Source organism: Staurois parvus, unplaced genomic scaffold (genome assembly GCF_062004578.1).
Source record: "Staurois parvus isolate SC_StPar_1 unplaced genomic scaffold, SC_StPar_1.0 ptg001291l, whole genome shotgun sequence".
In the NCBI taxonomy this organism is placed as follows: domain Eukaryota; kingdom Metazoa; phylum Chordata; class Amphibia; order Anura; family Ranidae; genus Staurois; species Staurois parvus.
The window spans coordinates 127,795-147,825 of record NW_028319087.1 but is presented as its reverse complement, the minus strand read 5'-3'; the positions used below and the strand labels follow the sequence as shown (position 1 = coordinate 147,825).

Here is a 20,031-nt window from a genome sequence, read left to right as displayed (position 1 = left end):
CAGAGGATGGGTGATGCAACAGGGCAATGACCCAAAGCATACAAGTAATTCAACAAAACAATGGCTGCAACAGCACAGAATACGCCTTCTGGAGTGGCCCAGTCAGAGTCCTGACCTCAACCCGATTGAAATGCTGTGGCATAACCTTAAGAGAGCGATTCACACCAGACATCCCAAGAATATTGCTACACTGAAACCGTTTTGTGAAGAGGAGTGGTCCAAAATTACTCCAGATCGTTGTGCAGGTCTGATCTGTAACTACAGGAAACGTTTGGTTGAGGTTATTGCTGCCAAAGGAGGGTCAACTAGTTATTAAGTTCAAAGGTTCACATACTTTTTCCTCCCTGCACTGTGAACGTTTACATGTTCTGTGCAATTAAACCATGCAACATCTAATGTTTTTGTGTAGTATTCTGTTCAGCAGACTGTGTTCTTCTATTTTTGTGACTTAGATGACGTTCAGAGCACATTTTATGCCCAATTCATGCAAAACTCCACGTAATCCCAAGGGGTTCACATACTTTTTCTTGCAACTGTATATTGATTATTGGTACACTTTTTTTTATTTATTTTGTGTATTTCACTATCTTTTTACTTGCTACACTTGTATAGTGCATTTGCAGAGTTGAAGACGGTTTTGTTTCACATATTGTAGTGCACTTGTGATATCCACGTTTATTCATTCTTTGTGGCACTATTTATGCCATTATTTATGCAGCGTATTTTTGTGCCTATGTTCACTCATTATTTATTTTTCCTTGACATTTGTCATTCACTTTTTATGTTTCAATATTTATATATCACCTTTGGGCTCTCCTGTTGTTGTTCCATCGTTATACCAGTGTATTCATTTATTTATTTACCCATTTTATCACTTTCTTAGTTTCTCGGCACATGTTTGTAGCTGAGAACGTGCATATTTGTGTTTTTATTTCACATTTGTTAGTGTACCAGTGGCATTTATGTTGATGTAGCTGTATACATGCGTTATGGTCTCTGTGGATATTCACTTTTTCTATTTTCCTTTGTTTATTTAATTCCCTCTGGGTTTGTTAGCGCAGCACCATTCCCCCCCCCCCCCCCTTTCTCACATTATTATTGGTGTGTGTTATGCAGATTGTGATGACTATAAGATAGATAGATATATATATACTCCTGTGTGTCGTGTGATAAGAAAAGTGGAGGTTTTGACAGTGCAAGAATATTGCAGTTGGATTCCGTTTATTTCTTGGAGTGCCGAGTGAATGCTATGATATGCCAGGGCAGGTGTTCATCCGGTAGTGGGTCTTTCACATGCTTAGAATAATTAATGGTGTAAATGCTGTTTCAATGGACATGTGTTTGTGTGTGTGAGTGTATATGACTTGCTTTTAGTTATTGCATCCAGCATTGCATTACACTACTGCGTGTAGTAATGCCACGCTAGCATCCCTTTTTGTTACCTGTAAAATGAAAAATCACAGTTTGACTTGAACGCCCCTTGTATATATGAGTCCATGTGCACAAAAGTCCAATGCTGTGTAAATAATAGAACTTAAGTGAGAAATGAGTGAAGTCTTTATAAGGTGCAGGTTCGCAAACACTTTTTAATCGGTGCAGGAACCACAGTACTGTGCTCCCCTCCTGTATTCCCGCATTCACCAACAGTTGTTGACCCTTCCATTATAGAATAAGAGTCAGATTACCCTTGGATAACAGTATCCTGAACTTGGGCTTTATTTCTCTTGCTTTTCCAACGCTCCTCGGTTTAATGGTATGGCTCAGTAATAGGTATTCATTACAAGTGGAGAGGATTACAAAAGAGATCTGCTTAGTGTGATTAAATTTTTTTATTATCAGACCTTAAAATCAAGTTACACTCTCAAAAAATGATAAATAAAGGCACTAAACTCAGGACCAGAAATGTTGCCACAGTGTGTGTTCCACTGGCCATATGTGACATCGCTGTAAGTCCCCGCCTAATGCATTTCATCCTTCCCAGATTGCGTCTTCAGAGGCTCCGAGGTCGTCTTCAGAAGCTTTGTATGACGTCGCATCCGGCCAGTGGAACACACTCTGTGGCAGTGCTTCCGGTCCAGGGTTTTGTGTCTTTATTCATCTTTTTTTTTTGTGTGTGTAACTTTATTTTAAGATTTGATTAACCTCCCTAGCAGTAATTCTTAGGAATAATTCACTGAAATCTGTTTAAACAAGAGTCTAGTAGACATCCTGGGTGCAATAAAGTTTTTTAATACATTAAATCATAAATTATAATATAATTAAATAATGTAATCAAATCAAACACTCTGTCCAAACAATATTATATAGACACTGCATATTCTAGAAAACATCACGAGTGTAGTATATTTTGAAACACGGGACTGCACAAAGTCCGACATCGCAATCAGGACAGTGGAACCTCGTTTCCTTGCGGATGTTTTTCAACTCTCATATCGCCGAGTGCAACATACCACGCACATCCGTGTAGGTGCTACCTTTTTTGGGTTGGTGGGATGTGGTTCATAAAGTGACGTCCAGTCAGGCGTTCTGGGTTGACATCTCCCACAGCACGACGTCCGGATCTACCCACAGGCACTGATGGTGTTTGAGGAAAATGGATTCCACAACTTTCCAGATAAAGTCCGCATGAAGCACAGGCTTGTCACTGTTTTTGCAGAACAGAATGTAGGCATTCCACAAGCACTGTTTCAGAAGATGCCGGAAAACCTTTTTGTAATATTTTCTCTGCTGCTTTCTCATCGCCGGATAGAAAGTCATAGCTTGGTCAGCTCTGTCGACACCTCCCATGGTGCTATTGTAGTCAACCTGTGGCTTCTGGATGTTTTTCCCACCTTTTGTTTGTACCATCACTGTGGAGGCATTGTGAATGCTACTCATTAGGCACACATCCTTCTTGTCCCGCCATCTCAGTGCCATCATTTTTGCTTTTCTGCCAGGGAACTATTTCTCCCAACTTCAGTTTGGTTTTTCCAAACATTGATGGTAGGTTGCGCCAGTTAGCCCGACCGGTTCCATATGCATCCGTTTTGTGCTGCAGAATAACCGCATAAAGTTCTGGAGAGTTAGAAATTGTCCGTTGTTACACAGTAGCCTTGGTTTAGCAGTGGCTCAATCAGTGACAGGACGGAAGATGTTGCCATTCCATATTTGCCGCACTATGGATCAAATTTTGTTCCTTTGCCGGTGTATATAACTGTGTTCCATATGTAGCCGGTAGAGGATTCGCACAGCAGGTAGGATTTGATGCCAAATCGTGCTCTCTTCGATGCGATATACTGTATCCAGCTGAGCCTTCCTTTGTAGGCCATTAGACTTTCGTCTATGCTAATGTCTCTCTCTGGCACATAGCTCTGCTGGAAATTTCTGACAATTATTTGGGAGACTTCCCAATTTTTTTTTTAGCTTGGGAGCCAGATGAGTTGTTTCATAAAAATCCTCATTATTTGCCAGTGCAAAAATTTCATAATAAGTGAAAAGCTGTACTCTGACATGACTGTGCCAAAGAATGGCGTGGCGAGCATTTTGTTGGTGGTCCAGTACCACTTCTGCAGTGGTTTCCCCACCACTCCTTGCAGAATAATTAGGCAGAGAAACAGCCAAATGTCCTCTTTAGTCACAGGTTCCCACTTTCTGCTTCGTGAAAACCTGCTGTGTGGAGCAGCTAGTTGTTGCACTGCGTACCTATTTGTCTCCATCACGATTAGTTTAATAACCTCATCCGCCAGAAACAATTGTAAGTACGCCTAGGGGTTGCCACCTTCAATGTGGACTTTCATACCAGGTGCGCCGGTAAATGGAAATCTTGGTGGCGTTGGCATACCGCAATCAGTAGTGCACCACGTGCGCAGATCACAAACATAAATTTCAGATTTGCCGCTGTCTTCACTGTCGGTGTCTGAAGACAAATCACCACATGATTCACTATCGCTCAATGCAAGTAGCTCCTCACTGTCGCTGTTTGCTAGCTCATCATAAACCACTTTGGCGCTAGCGAGACGCTTTTTGGAAGCCATGAGTGCAAAACTGTTTTAGTAACCGAAACTGAAAAACTGCACTATGGATATATCTGAGGTAATGTTAGAATGTATGCACTAGAGTAACAATTTATTTTGACACAGGTTTATTTTTAAAACTCCTGCCTCCAGCAAGCCCCGCCCCCCGATGGCACTGTGCGACTATCTCACGCTGATCAGCGTGAGATAGCCGGGAAGGAGACAGGACGGTTGGAGGGGATAGCTTGAGGCGGCTGCAGGACCCGGGACACGGATCGCAGGACCAGGTATGTAGTTTTGCGGTAACACAGAGTCTGGCTCGGGGTTACCTCTTTTGACAGTTGCCGCTTTTGACAGCTAGATTTAACTCAAAGCCAGACTCGGGAAAACTGCTAGGGAGGTTAAAAAAAAAATTTGGTAAAGTGATTGAAGTTTGTGTATTGTGGGTTTTTTTTGTTTTTTTTTTGTTTTAAATTATACTTACAGTTCACCCAGAAAGTATTCAGAGGGCTTAACTTTTGTCACATTTTATTATGTTACAGCCTTATTCCAAAATGTATTAAATTAATTTTTTTCCTTCACATTCTACAAACAATTCCCCATAATGACAACTTAGGTGAAGTAAATGACAGCTCAGCCACATGGTGATGGATGCAGCTCCTCATCCATCATCACGGTGCGGAGTTGTCATTTTCTAAATCTCTTTAAAACTTTTTGGACTCTTTTTACCTCCTAAGGTTCCCAGTTTCTCCCCTAATATAGAATTTTATACTTCAGTCTTTGCACCATAGTTATTACTTTGCATGTGGTGTTTTTTTTTTTTTCTTTTTCTTTTTCTTCCTACTTGCTATAGGACTACAGTAACGGTCCGATAATGGTATAAACCTGTCTTACTTTTCTTCATCCCTGGTTCTGAAAGAGACTTTAGGGTCTGGTAACTCTAGGAATGGACCGCAGCCCTGTACTTGTATTGCACCCTGTGGCAAACTACACGCATTAGTGCTGAGGTGAATGCTCAAGTAAGATACAGTGTTCAGAGCAACGTTACAGGCCATCCCAACAGCAAGGGGTCTGAGTACTGGTTTCTAAGATTTTACAGAGGTTGCAGTGACTTCAGTTTTTGTTGTACAAGTCAGGAAACAGGTTGATAGGAAAGTTTATTGATGAATTTAAAGCAAATAAGAACTAGTTGGCAAATAAACTTCTCCATAGTTTAGAGGACAACAATTTACAGGAGACAAGCAAAAAAACTCATATTGAGTTAGAGTTATAGGGGTACGTCAGAGGGGGGGTGTCCAACCTCCTTTAAAGTGGTTGTAAAGGTGAAAGATTTTTTTTTTTTTACCTAAAGACGTAATAAACCCAAAACCAATAATGTAATATATTACAGCTTACCAATCACTAAATGTGGTGGCTGCTTTAGCTTTCTTTTTTTAGGCTTTTTCCCTGTTTTCACCTGGTGATCTGGTAAGTAAAACACCTCCTGTGTTAGAGTGCTCCCTCTCTGGATGAATGAGTACAGAGGGCACATTTCTTTTGAAAAACAGACTTACTGGCCAGATCACCAGATGAAAATAGAAGAAATAGTCTGAAAAAAAAGTAATGCAGCCATCACATAAATAATCCTTCAATATCACTGTAAGGCAGCAACCTTTTAACGTACTAGGAGCGCAGAGAGAGAGCACATGGAGACAGATTGCATGGAACCCAACGTGCGGGCGTTTATTGGGGAGTTTTTTTGTGATACAGACAATAGAACAGCTAGTCCACAGATGCACACAAGACACAGCGACACAGTATAGTTCTCGGGGTGGCAATATGGGACAACAGGTGGCCGATTAGTCCACCGGGTTCAACAGGACAGAACGGCATGGGTACTGAGAGGTGGAGTCCCTGGGGCAGAATTGGGCTCAGTCTTTCGGGCAGCACGGGATTAGTCCACTTACTGGATGCGGGGAACAGGACATGGAGGGTTACAGTCCAAACAGGCAACACAGTGTAATTCCACACAGGCAGCTCCAGGCAGTGAAGGGTTACGTCCGCGCAGGGGAGTGATCCGGGCAGCAGGCTTATGGGCAGCAAAGGGTTAAGTCTGCCAGGTTTACGAGCAGCAGAGGGATCTGGGCAGTCGAGGGTTAATCCTCCAGGCAGAGGGATTTGGGCAGCCGAGGGTTAATCCTCCAGACCAGAGGAATTTGGGCAGCCGAGGGTTAATCCTCCAGACCAGAGGGATTTGGGCAGCCGAGGGTTAATCCTCCAGACCAGAGGGATTTGGGCAGCCGAGGGTTAATCCTCCAGACCAGAGGGATTTGGGCAGCCGAGGGTTAATCCTCCAGACCAGAGGGATTTGGGCAGCCGAGGGTTAATCCTCCAGACCAGAGGGATTTGGGCAGCCGAGGGTTAATCCTCCAGACCAGAGGGGTTTGGGCAGCCGAGGGTTAATCCTCCAGACCAGAGGGGTTTGGGCAGCCGAGGGTTAATCCTCCAGACCAGAGGGGTTTGGGCAGCCGAGGGTTAATCCTCCAGGCAGAGGGATCTGGGCAGCTGAGGGTTAATCCTCCAGGCAGAGGGATCTGGCAGCGACTCCTAACAGAGTAGGTTAGTTAGAGGGAGTGATCAGTGAGGAGACTGGCCACAGCTCAGATCTCACACAGGCAGGGGAAAGCAGCCGGGCCCCGCTCCAGCATTATATACGGAGTCTGGCCGTGTTAACCCGAGACTTAGCGTCGTGTTATCATGGCAATGGCCCCTCCCCCCCCCCCCCCCTCCTCAACGCCAGCCCTGCGGCCTTTGTCTCCGCCGGGCACGGAGTGCGGGGCTGCGCCGTACCCATGGAGACAGTGAGGGGGGTGACAGGAGGGGAGACTGCATGTGGATTCCCACAGCATGGTGTCTGACTTTCTGGCACTCGGCCAGGGGAAGATTAGCTCTGTGACAAACCTATAATCCATTGGTTCATGAATATCCAGCCTGGCTTTTGCTGTATGACTAGAATGCAGGGAGTATAGAAAAAAATCACCCCCTTGAAATGTATCATTTTGTTGCTTTGCAGCCTGAAATGAAGACAGAAACAGTTTGTTTTATCCAGCTGCATTTACTCAGTGCAACTTTATAACATCCAAGTGAAACATATAACACCAACATGTCAGAAAAAAAATTCAAAATTCAAAAACAGAATCACGAGTTAAAAAAAAGGATCACCCCCTACTAAAAATGACTTGTAAACTGATCACCTTCTCAATGACACACAAAGCCATTTGACTTTCAACTGTGATCAGCTGTGGTGATTTTGATTACCTCAGCATGAAAAGCGCTTTCCTGGAGCATTTCAGTCCCTGATAGTGCAATTGAAGCAAACAATCAACTGTGGGTGGCAAAGCATTGTCAAAGGATCTCTAGGATAAAATTGTGGACAGGCACAAGTCAGGAGATGGATACAAAAAAAATTGCTTAGAAGCAAAAGTGGAAGGTATTTGGTACAACACAGACCATCCCTGGATCAGGATGTCGTTCCAAACTGGATGAAAGAGTTAGGAGGAAACTGGTCAGAGAGGCTACCAAGAGGCCTTCAACATCTCTGAAGCAGTTTCAAGAATTGATGATAGAATGGTCATTGTGTGCATGTGACAAAAATATCACAAATTCTCCACAAATGTGGCTTGTATGGGAGGGTTGCAAGAAAAAAGCCACTCTTCATTAAAGACCACATGCAGTCACCATTGAGCTTTGTTAAAACGTACCTTGAAGATTCTGGGGCCACATGGAAAAAGGTGTTCTGGTCAGATGAAACTAAAATTTAATTATTTGGCCACAACACTAAACGATGTCTGGTGGAAATCCAGTACAGCTCACCATCCAAAAAACACAATTCCTACACTAAAGCATGGAGGTGGTAATATGGTTATGGGGTTTTTTTTCTACAGCATGGACTGGAGCGCTTGTCATGATAGAAAGAAAAATGGATGGGACATAATACTGTCAAATTCTTGAGGAATATCTGCTGCCCTCTGTGAGAAAGTTGTCAAGAATGGGAAAAAGGTTTTACCTTCCAACATAACAATGACCCAAAACAAACTACAAAAATGACCGCCAGTGGTTGAATGCGAAAAGGTGAATGTCCTTGCATGGCTTAGTCAGAGCCCACACTTGAAAATCTGTGGATTGACTTGAATACTCTTAGATTGAAAGCTCCAAGGAGCAGGGCCCTCCTAACCCTCTTGTATTGAACTGTATCGTTGCTGTATTTCTCTCCCTTTTTATATTGTAAAACGCTGAGCAAACTGTTGGCGCTATATAAATCCTGTATAATAATCATCATAAGACTGCAGTCCACAAACAGTCACCATCAAATTTAACTGAACTTCAGCAGTTCTGCGAAGGAGAGTGGGCAAATATTGCTAAGTTTACATGTGCAACGTTAGTAGAGACATATCCCTACAGACTAAATGCTGTAATTTTAAAGCAAAAGGTGGTTCAACAAAATACTGACACAAGGGGATGATCCTTTTTTCCTCAGTGATTTTATTTTTGATTTTTTTATATTTTTTTTTCTGAACTGTTGGTGTTATTTTTCACTTGGATATTATAAGTTAGACTGATTAAATACAGCTGGATAGAACAAAAACTGTTTTTTGTCTTCAGGCTGCAAAACAACAAAATGTGATTATTTTAACCACTTTCCTGCCGCCCTATAGCAGATATACTGCTATAGGATGGCAGGGGTGCACAAAATCACGTGTGTGTTTTTGCATTTCCGGGTAGGGGGCGTGCACAAACCCTACTCGTGCCCCTATTCACGGCCTCGACTGTCGATCCCTGGGCCCTGGCCGATGAGAACTCGCTCGCACCCGGTGATCGCTGAGCATTACCGACAAGGGGAGAGAAAATACAGTTCTCTCTCCTGTCAGCTCCTGCACACTGTTTTGTATGGCTCTGCATTGCACACACACAGCTTAAAGTAAAACAGCACATTGTTAACCCTTTTGATCACCCCACATGTTAACTCCTTCCTGCCGAGTGCCATTAGTACAGTGTCAGTGCTTTTTATTAGCACTGATCACTGTATTGGTGTCACTGTGGATGTCAGTGACACCAAGTCAGTTCCCACCAGTGTCAGAATGCCTGCCGCAGTCCCGCTATAATAAGTTGCTGATCGCCGCCATTACTAGTTAAAAAAAAAAATTCCCAGTATGTATACCACCATTTGTAAACGCTATAACTTTCACCTAAATCAATTCATTTACATGTGTTGGAATTTTTTTTAGCAAAGACATGTAGCAGAATACATTTTGGCCTATTTTTTTTTTTTTTTTTTTTTTTTTTTACGAAATTTTATTTTTTTTATGGACCTGTTTAATGGCTAAAAGTAAAAAATATTGCGTGTTTTTTTTTTTTTCTTTTTTTTTTTCTCAAAATTGACGGCCCTTATTATGCACACATATTAAATGTGAAAACAATCATAAACATAAGTGATCAAATACTTGTAAATAAATGAACAGTGACATGTATAGTCCATAAAGAAGACAATAAAATCCGTTTGAATAATGGGCTCCACAATCAATTTGTGAAATTAATCTCCCGTTCCAGAAATGGTGTGTTAATATAAATCCGTTATCATCCAATTCATCACCAACGTGTGCAAACCACCACCATGTGAGTAAATGGAGGCTTACCAGATGTAAAGATCCCTTAACTATAGGGGGTCATTACCAGTTTTCTGTAGATAAAATATCATCCAGACTTCCATGCCAGGACCGAAGATCTCTCAAATCTATCAAATCAGGACACAGAATCCGAAGGCATTAGTAAGTCATCCCTATTGCGATATCAAAATAGTGTAATGGAAAATGCACTATGAGAGGCATATTCTAATATAATATATGCATTTAAAAAAAAAAAACACTTCAAAAAATGGCCAACAGCGTGATGACACTTTTGATGACAAAACATGTCGGGAGGAGCCTCCCTCTTACGTCATTGTGCTGTTGGCCATCTTTGGAAGCGTTTTTTTTTCCCCATATATTCCAAAGCCTGTAAGTAGGATTTTATTTGTGCAAATAAAGGCATATCAAACATATTGCACTGAGAGGCATATTTTATTTTCCATGACACTATTTTGATATCGCAATGGTGATGACTTTTTATGCCTGCGGATTCTGTGTCCTGATTTGAGAGATCTTGGGTCCTGGCGTGGAAGTCTGGTAGATATTTTATCTACAGAAAGTTGATAATGACCCCCTATAGTTAAGGGGTCTTTACATCTGGTAAGCCTCCATTTACTCACGTGGTGGTTTGCACATGTTGGTGATTAATTGGATGATGAAGGATTTATATTAACACCACATTTATGGAATGGGAGATTAATTCACAAATACTGTAGATCGTGGAGCCCAGTATTCATATGGACTTTGTCTTCTTTACGGACTATATATGTCACTGTTCATTTATTTACATTTGTTTGACCACTTATGTTTATGATTGCTTTCACATTTAACTGGTACTTTTACTGCGGCAGGGCGACACCGCTGCACAAAATCGTGTGTGTATATAAGTGATTTTGCATTTCCGAGTAGGGGGCGGTTGCCCGCCCTACCCGTGCCGACAATCACGGGTGTCAATCACCGGGTCCCGGCTGGTGATTACCTGCCGGAGCCCGGTTATTACAATGCAGCCCTCCTCCCTGCCAGTTTGGGCACACTGATCCGGATTGCTGAGCACAGCCATCCCTGTCAGTGTGCTTACAATTAAGCACACCACCCCCTAGTAAAACACTCCCATCACACAGAAAACACTTTGATTGCCTCCAAATGTTAACCCCTTCCTCCCCAGTGCCATTAGTACAGTGTCAGTGTTTTGGGTTTTTTCCGCAATGATCACTGTATTGGTGTCACTAGGCATGTCAGTGACCCCAAGTCAGTCCCTACCTCGTGTCAGAATGTCCACCGCAGTCCCGCCACAAGTCGCTGATCGCCGCAATTAGTAGAATATGTAAAAATATCAAAAAACCCAGTGTCTATACCGCCATTTGTAAACGATATAACTTTCACGTAAACCAATTAATTTACATGTATTGGGATATTTTTTTAAGCAAAGACATGTTGCAGAATACATCTTAGCCTAAATTTATGTCAAAATTTTAGATTTTTAAATTTAAAATTTTTTTTACTGGACATGTTTTATAGCAAAAAGTCCAGAATATAGTTTTTTTTCTTCTCTCAATTGTAGGTCCTTTTTTTTTTTTTTTTTTTTTTAATAGCGCAAAAAATAAACGCACAGCCGATCAAATACCACCGGAAGAAAACTCAATTTCTGGGAAAAAAAGATGTAAATTTCATTTGGGTGCAAGGTTGCATGACTGCGCAATTGTCAGTTAAATAATGCAGTGCCGTAACACAAACTGCTTCTGTAACCTCTTCCTGACTGAAATACTGCTACAGGGTGACGGGGGTGCGCAAAATCACGTGTGTGTGTGTGTGTGTGTGTGTGTGTATTCAGGTGGAAACAGCAAATTCAACTACTCCACTTGATTTTTTGGAGCTGTTTTTCATGGAAGATCTGTATGCAGTGATTGTGGATCAAAGCTATTTATATGCACAACAATTTATCGCCGCCAACCCAAATGCAAACATTTCCAGACCATTCGCATGGAAACCCATTATGGTTTCCAATTTTACATTTTTTTTGGGGGGGGGGGGGGCCTAACCCTCAACATGGGCATTACTAAGAAAGAAAAAAAGACTTTTTCGGTTGTATTGGTGCACAGACCCGATTCATCATATGCCCGTGTTCTCTGCTGCCATGGCCAGGCATAGATATGAGAGTATATATTGTGTTTTATGCATTTCATTGACAACACATTCTGTTGTCCTTGGGGTGACCCTGAATTTGACTGGCTCCACAAAATTCGGCCCCTCGTAAATCACCTTAACCAAAAAATTGCAGATGTCTATACTCCCCAGTAAAACATCTGCGTTTTGAGTCTCTCATTCCCTTGCATTCAAACAATTTCTCCCCAACAAGCGTGCCAGATATGTGGTCAAGACCTGTGAGAGGGCAACAGGCTATACATATAAGTTTCCAATTTACGAGAGAAAAGATGGGAAGAGGGATAACTCCATCCATCCATCCATATCCAGGAAAAGGATCTCTTGATAACGGCGAGACCCCTGCTGGAAAAAGGAAAAACTCCATCTATCCGGCCATCCATTTGGGATACAGGGATTCATCCATCTGTCCAATCCTGAGCCCATTAAAGGGACACAAGCTTGTATGACCTCACTTAACGGTTTGGTCTTATACGTCAGGTGAGAGCACAACTGGTGAAAGAGCACAGTATACATAGATATATTTGGTTGACAATATTTCATTCATTTTTTGTATTACACTATAGAAGACTCTATAGGACCACGGACTGTTTTTGAGGATTTTTTCGGAGGATTTTCTGTGTGAAGATATGCATGCAGCACTAGCCTGATTGCGTATATCACATTGTGGAAATATATTAGGAATCAGTTTGTTTTTCACTAATTGATTTGTGTGTATATTGATAGTGGAGCGTGACACAAAGTGGTTTTTTAGCTTGTAAATACCCATCTTAGGGGGAAAAAACCTGCTTGAGTAATGAGGAATTGCCCGCAGTGAAGTGGAAGGATAAACGGTATGTTCTCGTCTGTCTTCCATTCACACAGATACCACCATCCAAATTACCACGGCAGATGGTGTTGTTGAGAAACCCCTCTGTTTCCACGACTATAACCTTAACATGGGAGGGGTGGACTTCAGTCCCGTGGAGCCCCCCCGGATGCCCAGACTACATGGGGAGCAGTTGCAAGATAGTTTGGGACTTGGTGTCATCCTTTTTCCATATGAGGTACCACTTATACGTGGACAATTTTTATTCAAGCGTGCCGCTATTTAGACATTTGTACAATCTTAGGACTGGCGCATTTGGCACAGTGTGACCTAATGGGTGCCCTCCAGTAGAAGTGGGTGGATGCAGGGCGGTATATTCTAATGGTGGGCATACCACACACTTTTTCTGGCAGAGATTTCTTTTTTTTTTTTTTTTAATTCAGCCCACAGGCTGCATACAAAAAAAAACCAAAAACATAGTATTTACACCCAACAAGGTAGTACTGGTACATCACTGGACTTTGGTTATACCAGGATGATGCCTATAGTTGCAGGCATCGTCCTAGTATAATTTTTTCAGCTTGCGATCGGCTTTCATGTAAAAGCAATCCTAGTGGCTAATTAGCTGCAGGATTGCTTTTACAAGCAGCGGGAGACTATGTCCCGCCTCCCCCCCGCCTTCCACGGCCTTCTCGGGCAGTCCCTTGCCATCGGGGGAACCTGAGAATGCAGCTGGTGTTTCTGCCAGCTGACCATAGTGCTGATTAGAGACTGGAATGGTGCCAATCCTCTCTATAGTCTAAGAAATTGGAAGCTACGCGCATTTCATCACTTCAGTTTCACAGAAATATAAACCGTGCCATTGGTAAGCATCTGATCACACCGATCTTGGTGAGATTAGATAATGTAAGGGCAGAGGCAATATCTAGAGTCTGATAGACCCCAGATTTCTGAAAAAAGAATATATGACAATGCCCATTGAAGTTATAGGGTATATTTGAATTCCCTTTGATAGCATTAAAAGGGATTAAAAAAAAACATGAAAGGGACAGTGTAAAACATGAAAGGGACAGTGTAAAAATAATTAAAAAAATCTAAACTTAAAAAAAAAAAAAAAAGCACCTGTGTGTGCACGAGCATGACCCTGTGCCGGTATGTAAACAGCGGTTGCGCCATGCATGTGAGACATCACCGTGAACATCAGATCAAGGGCAATAATTCTAGCATGAGACCTCCTCTGTAAATCTAAAATGGTAGCTTGTAAAGGCTTTTAAACTATCACAGTTTTGGAGGCTCTGAAATGCCAGGATAGCACCAACACCCCCCCCCCCCGACCCCTTTTTGGAAAGTATATACCCAAAGGAATTTTGATAAGAAGCATGGTGAGTATTTTGCAGATCTTGTTTGTTGCCACAAGTTTTTGTAAAATTAAGAAAGAGAAAACAAAAACATATTTTTTCCTTTTTTTTAATATTTCAAAACCTTGTGAGAAAAAATGAGATCTGCAAAATACTCACCATGCCTCTTTTTAAATTCCTTGAGGTGTCTACTTTCCAAAAAGGGGTCAATTGGGGGGGGGGGGGGGGTGGTTGGTGCTATCCTGGTATTTCCTGGCCTCCGAAACTCTGATGGGTAGTGAGGAAGTGAAATGAATTTGTGCACCTTCAGGCTTTCAAAATGGTCATTGGCTTTCAGGCTCTTGTATGTGGCTACGCTCCCAAAAATTCTCACACGTGGTATCCCCATACTCGGTAGAAGTCACAGAATGTATTTTGGGGTGTAATTCCGCATATATAGCCATGGCTTGTATGAGAAATATATCATTTAAATGACAACTTTGCTTAAAAAAACAAAAAAAAAAAAAAAGTGTTTGGCATTTTCCAAAAACTTGTGGAAAAAAAAAAATCTTCCATGGACTCAATATGCCTCTCAGCAGATAGCTTAGGGTGTCTTCTTTCCGAAAAGGGGTCATTTTGGGGGTGTTCGTACTGTCCTGGTGTTTTATCACCTCAAGAAATTTGATGGGCAGTCAGAAATTAAAAACATGTAGCAGAATTCATTTTGGCATAAATTTTATGACAAAATTTTAGTTTCTGGGATATTTCTTATGACAAATGAGGTTTTTTGTTTAAAAAACTTTTTTGTTTATAGCACCAAAAATAAAAGTACACAGGTGATCAAATACCACCGAACAAAAGCTCTATTTGTGTGGAAAAAAAGGACGTACATTTTTTTTTTTACCAAAAACATGTAGCAGAATACATTTTGGCCTAAATGTATGACTAACTTTTGAGTTTACTATATATTTTTTGCAGCCGAAAGTAAACAATATTGTTTTTCTTCAAAATGTTCAGTCTTTTTTTTTTGTTTATAGCGTGAAAAATAAAAAGCGCACAGGTGATCACATAACATCAAAAGAAAGCTCTATTTGTGTGAGAAAAAGGACGTAAATTTTGTTTGGGTATAGTATTGCATAACCGTGCAATTATCAGTTGAAATAGTGCAGCGCCGAATAGCAAAAAGAGGCCTGGTCCTTAAGGGGGGTAATCCTCACGATGGCAAGTGGTTAATATGTGTTTATAATTTTATTGAATTTGCTATACATAGCTCAACATTTATAATTTTTTATTGTTTGAGTAGGGAGGATATACTCTCAAGTGTTTGCGGCTTTGTACACTAGAAAAATGGGAAATTTGCATGGTTTAATTTGTTTGTTAGTCTTTATTGAAAATCTTTGCAATATCTTGTTTACGTTTTTTTGCTTTGGGCTAATAAATGAAATCCAACCACTAAACTATCTTTTGTTTCATTCTAGTATGATGAGTTGGTCCCGGCCTCACTAACTACGAAATATGGAGGTTTTTATATCAATACAGGAACACTACAGTTTCGACAAGCATCTGATTCTGAAAATGAAGATTTTCTTGAAAGCAAAAAGCAGAAATCCTCTAAAGTGAGAAAAAATGTTTAGTAGTTTTGAGGTTTAATGTGCATTATTTGTCAGTTTGTTAGTAAGCTGGCTGACAAACTTTTTTATATACTTTTTTGCTTCAAGGTATCACATTTAAAAGATGATGATCGGTCTATTAAGAAACGCAAGAGAAAAGACGATTTATCAGAAAAGGAAAGGCCATCACGAAAGTTGAAAGTACAGAAACCTTTGGGGTATGTATGAGGTTGCAAAGGAATTTTTATTTTAGTGTATTATGCCAATTTGATAGGTAAACCTTTCAAAGTTTTATGTAAGCAGTTGAAATTACATAGCTATCCTTTGTTCGCAAGTAGTTTTGGAAAGTTCTGTTCTCCTGTGTCTGCAGAACTGTCCTCACCTTCTACAAGCTGATATGAATGCAAACAAAAGTGAGAAGTAGTGGTGTGAACCTCCTGCGCTAATAATCCTAAAAAATCTCCTGCTAAGAGAAGCTGTTAATAAATCATATACCCATGATCTGTGATTTAAAATAACTATAAAAAGTGTAGAGCTACTCACATATAATATATAAATCCAAAAATTAATATATGCATACACTCATGTGGAAAAAAACAAATGACAGACTGTGTGAAATAAATCACAATGGTGAAACAAAATATTCACAAAAAGTGCCACAAAAAAGTAAAATGCCTGTGAAACAATATACCACCATGCGATGTGACACATAGACACACTACCACAAATAATAGTGTTCTACAACTGGACCAAAATGTGAAGGTGAATATTAGTCCAGTAAAACCAGTGATAAATCAATACCACTGCAAACTCAATATAAAATGTATAAACATGCAAAAAATAATATTAAACAAGCACCAAATTTCTACTACTGCCACAATATATAACAGAGGATATATACCATTAATAAGGTGCAATAAGTATAAATCTCAATAAGTGCAATAAATATATACATCAATCAAACAGAAAATAAAGTGACAAAAATTGTGCAAATAATGTGCAAACAACACACTAATTGGATCAGACTGAAAAGTCTGATATGTGCTCTAAAGTCCAATACAGTGGATAATACCACTTATTCCAATACAACACTCGTGCTGATGTAATGTGATGTGACTGTGGGTAACTGCTGGTAAAGAAAATCCAACCAACGGCTAGATTAGTCTCTAACCTTAAAACTTCGACCCGTACGGGTCAAAGCGTATTGTGGGATCACACCCTCAGATCCTTCTAGCATGCAGCCTCTCCACTGGTCTGCTCTCACCGCACACAGATCTCCCTCTCAGGGGGTCAGCACTCAGATAGTGGCTCCTCTCCAGATAGGGTGGGGGTATGTACCAGTATCTCAAACATAAACACAGCCTCCCATAGTGTAATATATTTATTCACAAGAAGATCGAACCAAATATAATAAATGTGCACTCACATAAATCTCCAGTATCTGACAGCTTCAAACCGCATGCTTTTTGGGTGTACTCTGCATGGGTATAGGAATAGGTGTGCCAAGATGGGCTCTGAGGAAGTCACATGGTATTGTGACGCAACGCGTAGGCCTGCACGTAGTGACGCACTTCCGGCATAGACGCCATCTTGGCACACCTATTCCTATACCCATGCAGAGTACACCCAAAAAGCATGCGGTTTGAAGCTGTCAGATACTGGAGATTTATGAGTGCACATTTATTATATTTGGTTCGATCTTCTTGTGAATAAACATATTACATATTACGCTATTACAATACTGCAAACGCTGCACAGCTCCCACATGTTCAAAACTGCACAAAAAAAGAGGACCATTTGTAGAAAGTCCTTTTCTTTGAGAAAGCACTGTGCCTAGCGCAATACATGTTCAGGATAGAATTTGTTCCTGCTGGCTATGTTAAATAAGGATGTTTAATTTGTGTCTCTGTATGTGGCATTCCTGTTGAGGATACAAGTGATTGTTTTTGTGGAGATAAGCCAAGCCAGCATGTTTGATATGATTGTGGAACCTGATCTCACCTGGAGTGACATGTTATATTCTGGATCAGGCAAGTTGGGCCTTCTACAACAATAGGTCAAACTCCACAGATGTTGTTTCCCCCTCCTGATAACTTCAAAGCATTGGATCTTATGTACTCAGATTTAAAAAAAAAAAAAAAAAAAAAAAAAAGGTTTGTCCCCACTGTGGATGCAGAATAGATAATCCCCTACATTATGCTTTAGATCTGTTCACCCCTGCTCAGGCACCATCATGTACTGCGAGTCCTTCTACTCATGGTAAACCTTACCCTTCTAAGTCCATATGAGCAACTAAAAATCCTTACTCTTGCTAAAGTTTCACCTCCATTTCCAGAGATGAATGGGTAGTCTACTGATGCCTAAAAGACATTGAAACAATTATTACATTCTACCTTCTAGAAAACATGCACAATGAATTGCTTGCTGCTTAAAGGAACAAGTTATCCCCAAACCCACTCAGACCCTAACGACACAGTGAATGTTTGCTTTCCTCCTCAGATTCAAGGATTTATCAGCTTCTACATAGGAACTCCTGTCCTTTTTTTGAAGGCAGTAGATTTCAGCATACACAAGATGCAGTGGTATAAACTATTTCAGTAGACAGGCTCCCACATGGTCTTCTTTGACGCAGCCTGTTCTCAACCTTTTTACAGTCAAAACGCCCTTGAAAAGTATTTTCGGTCTTAAAGCACCCCAGTCTAAGGCTTGGTTAATGTTCCTGTGTGTTGACGAACTTGCGCAAAAGCACGTCCGTAGTAGGAGCACATGTATCAATGGGTAGGTTAAGGGCAAGTACCTCTAATGAGGGATGAGCTTCTCCAGGCACACCGGCCCTTAACCTATCCATTGATACATGTGCTCCTACTATGGATGCTCTGGAAATTTGTATAGAGGACCCTTGGTGCGGGACTGTGGCTTATGCATGTATTTGCAAATGTGTGCGAACTAAACCCTCTGGGTTTTAACACAAACCTTTAGACAGGACCAAATTGATTGTTTTGCAAGCTGGTAAGTGCTGCTAGGAAATCTTTTGTTTGTGATGTGCATTACCTTCCATGTGCTAAGGCAGGTTATAAGTTGGGAAGCAAAAGAGAGGAAGGCGCCTCTAAGTGCAGTATTAACAATTTATTAGTAGACAATGGAAAATTTGCACTTACAAGATAAACGGTTAAAAAGACTCATCGTGTGGTAATTGGATCCAGGTGGGACATCCAGCCGTCCAGCAGCAAGCTATGCCTATAGGATCAGGAAGTAGAGTCCAGGATGTGCCTGTGCACCAAAAATGAAGCTTGGAGAGCAGAGTCAGATGTAGCAGGTGAAAGGGGCGGTAATGCATTTCGGAGCATGCTCAATAGGCTCCTTCTGCAGACCAGATGAGTCTTTTTAACCGTTTATCTTGTAAGTGCAAATTTTCCATTGTCTACTAATAAATTGTTAATACTGCACTTAGAGGCGCCTTCCTCTCTTTTTCTTGTTACTGCATTAGAGCCTTGCTTCCACTCTAATAAGAGCTGCCTCAGTGTTACTGCTTCCATCCATCCATCCCTGATATCCATCTGGCACCTTTGTCTTACAGCTACAGAGGTTGGGCTCCAGGTTGCTATTTTTTTTGTCCAGTTTGATACTTTTTTGACGCATTTTTGAGGTTTTAATCTGTCAAGCAACAAGTTGGCAAAAAAATGCAAAAACACGTGTGAAAAAACCCATCAAAAAATGCAAAATGCACCACAAAAAGCACTGCATAACGGACAAAACACACACTGCATTGGTGTGAACTAGGCCTTAGGAGTCAGGTATAAAATCTATGGCTATGTGCCATGTCTCTCTTGGGACCTTTTGCCTTTTCTCTTACTTACAGGAAGCCCCATCAGGCAGGATGGTAATTTTTGCCTTTTTTTTTTTCTGCATCTTTCTGCCCTTCAAGAGCTATTCCCCCCTCCTCTCACCCCTGATGAAGACTTACTGATGTAATACATAGGACAGAGCTTTGGATCACGTCAAAACACTACCAATGACACCTCTGTGGAGCGAGTTCAGAGTACAGAGCGGTGCTAGCAGCAGGTGGTGCAGGATGGGTGATCGGTTGCAGGCACAGGGGTTGATTTACTAAAACTGGAATGTGCAAAATCTGGTGCAGCTGTTTATAGAAACCAGCCGACTTCCAGGTTGAGTGTGTGGTTTTGTTTTGTTTTTTTTGTTTTTTTGGTCAAAGCTTAATTGAACAAGCTGAAGTTGGAAGCTGATTGGCTACCATACACAGCTGCACCAGATTTTTCACTCTCCAGTTTTAGTAAATCAACCCCACAGTGTTTTTTTACAAAGCACATTTTAATTGTGTCTTTTTAAATAAAAGCCTTTTTAATACAGTAAGCATTCTGCCTTCTTTCTGAATTTTTTTTTTTTTTTTTTTGAGTGGATGTTCCTATTTGGGGGGATAAAGCCTGTGTGGGAAGGACTTAC

At 41.0% G+C, this 20,031-nt stretch overlaps 1 protein-coding gene across 2 annotated transcripts in view; it reads left to right on the top strand.

Moving 5' to 3' along the window:
* Positions 1 to 20,031, top strand: part of LOC149437411 (ubinuclein-2-like) — a 155,973-nt gene that overhangs the window by 39,656 nt on the left and 96,286 nt on the right. For both annotated transcript variants that reach the window (XM_089660940.1, XM_089660941.1), the window contains exons 4-5: positions 15,439 to 15,576; positions 15,679 to 15,788. In XM_089660940.1, coding sequence (XP_089517066.1) covers positions 15,439 to 15,576; positions 15,679 to 15,788 — 248 coding nt within the window. The remainder of the gene's footprint in view (positions 1 to 15,438; positions 15,577 to 15,678; positions 15,789 to 20,031) is intronic.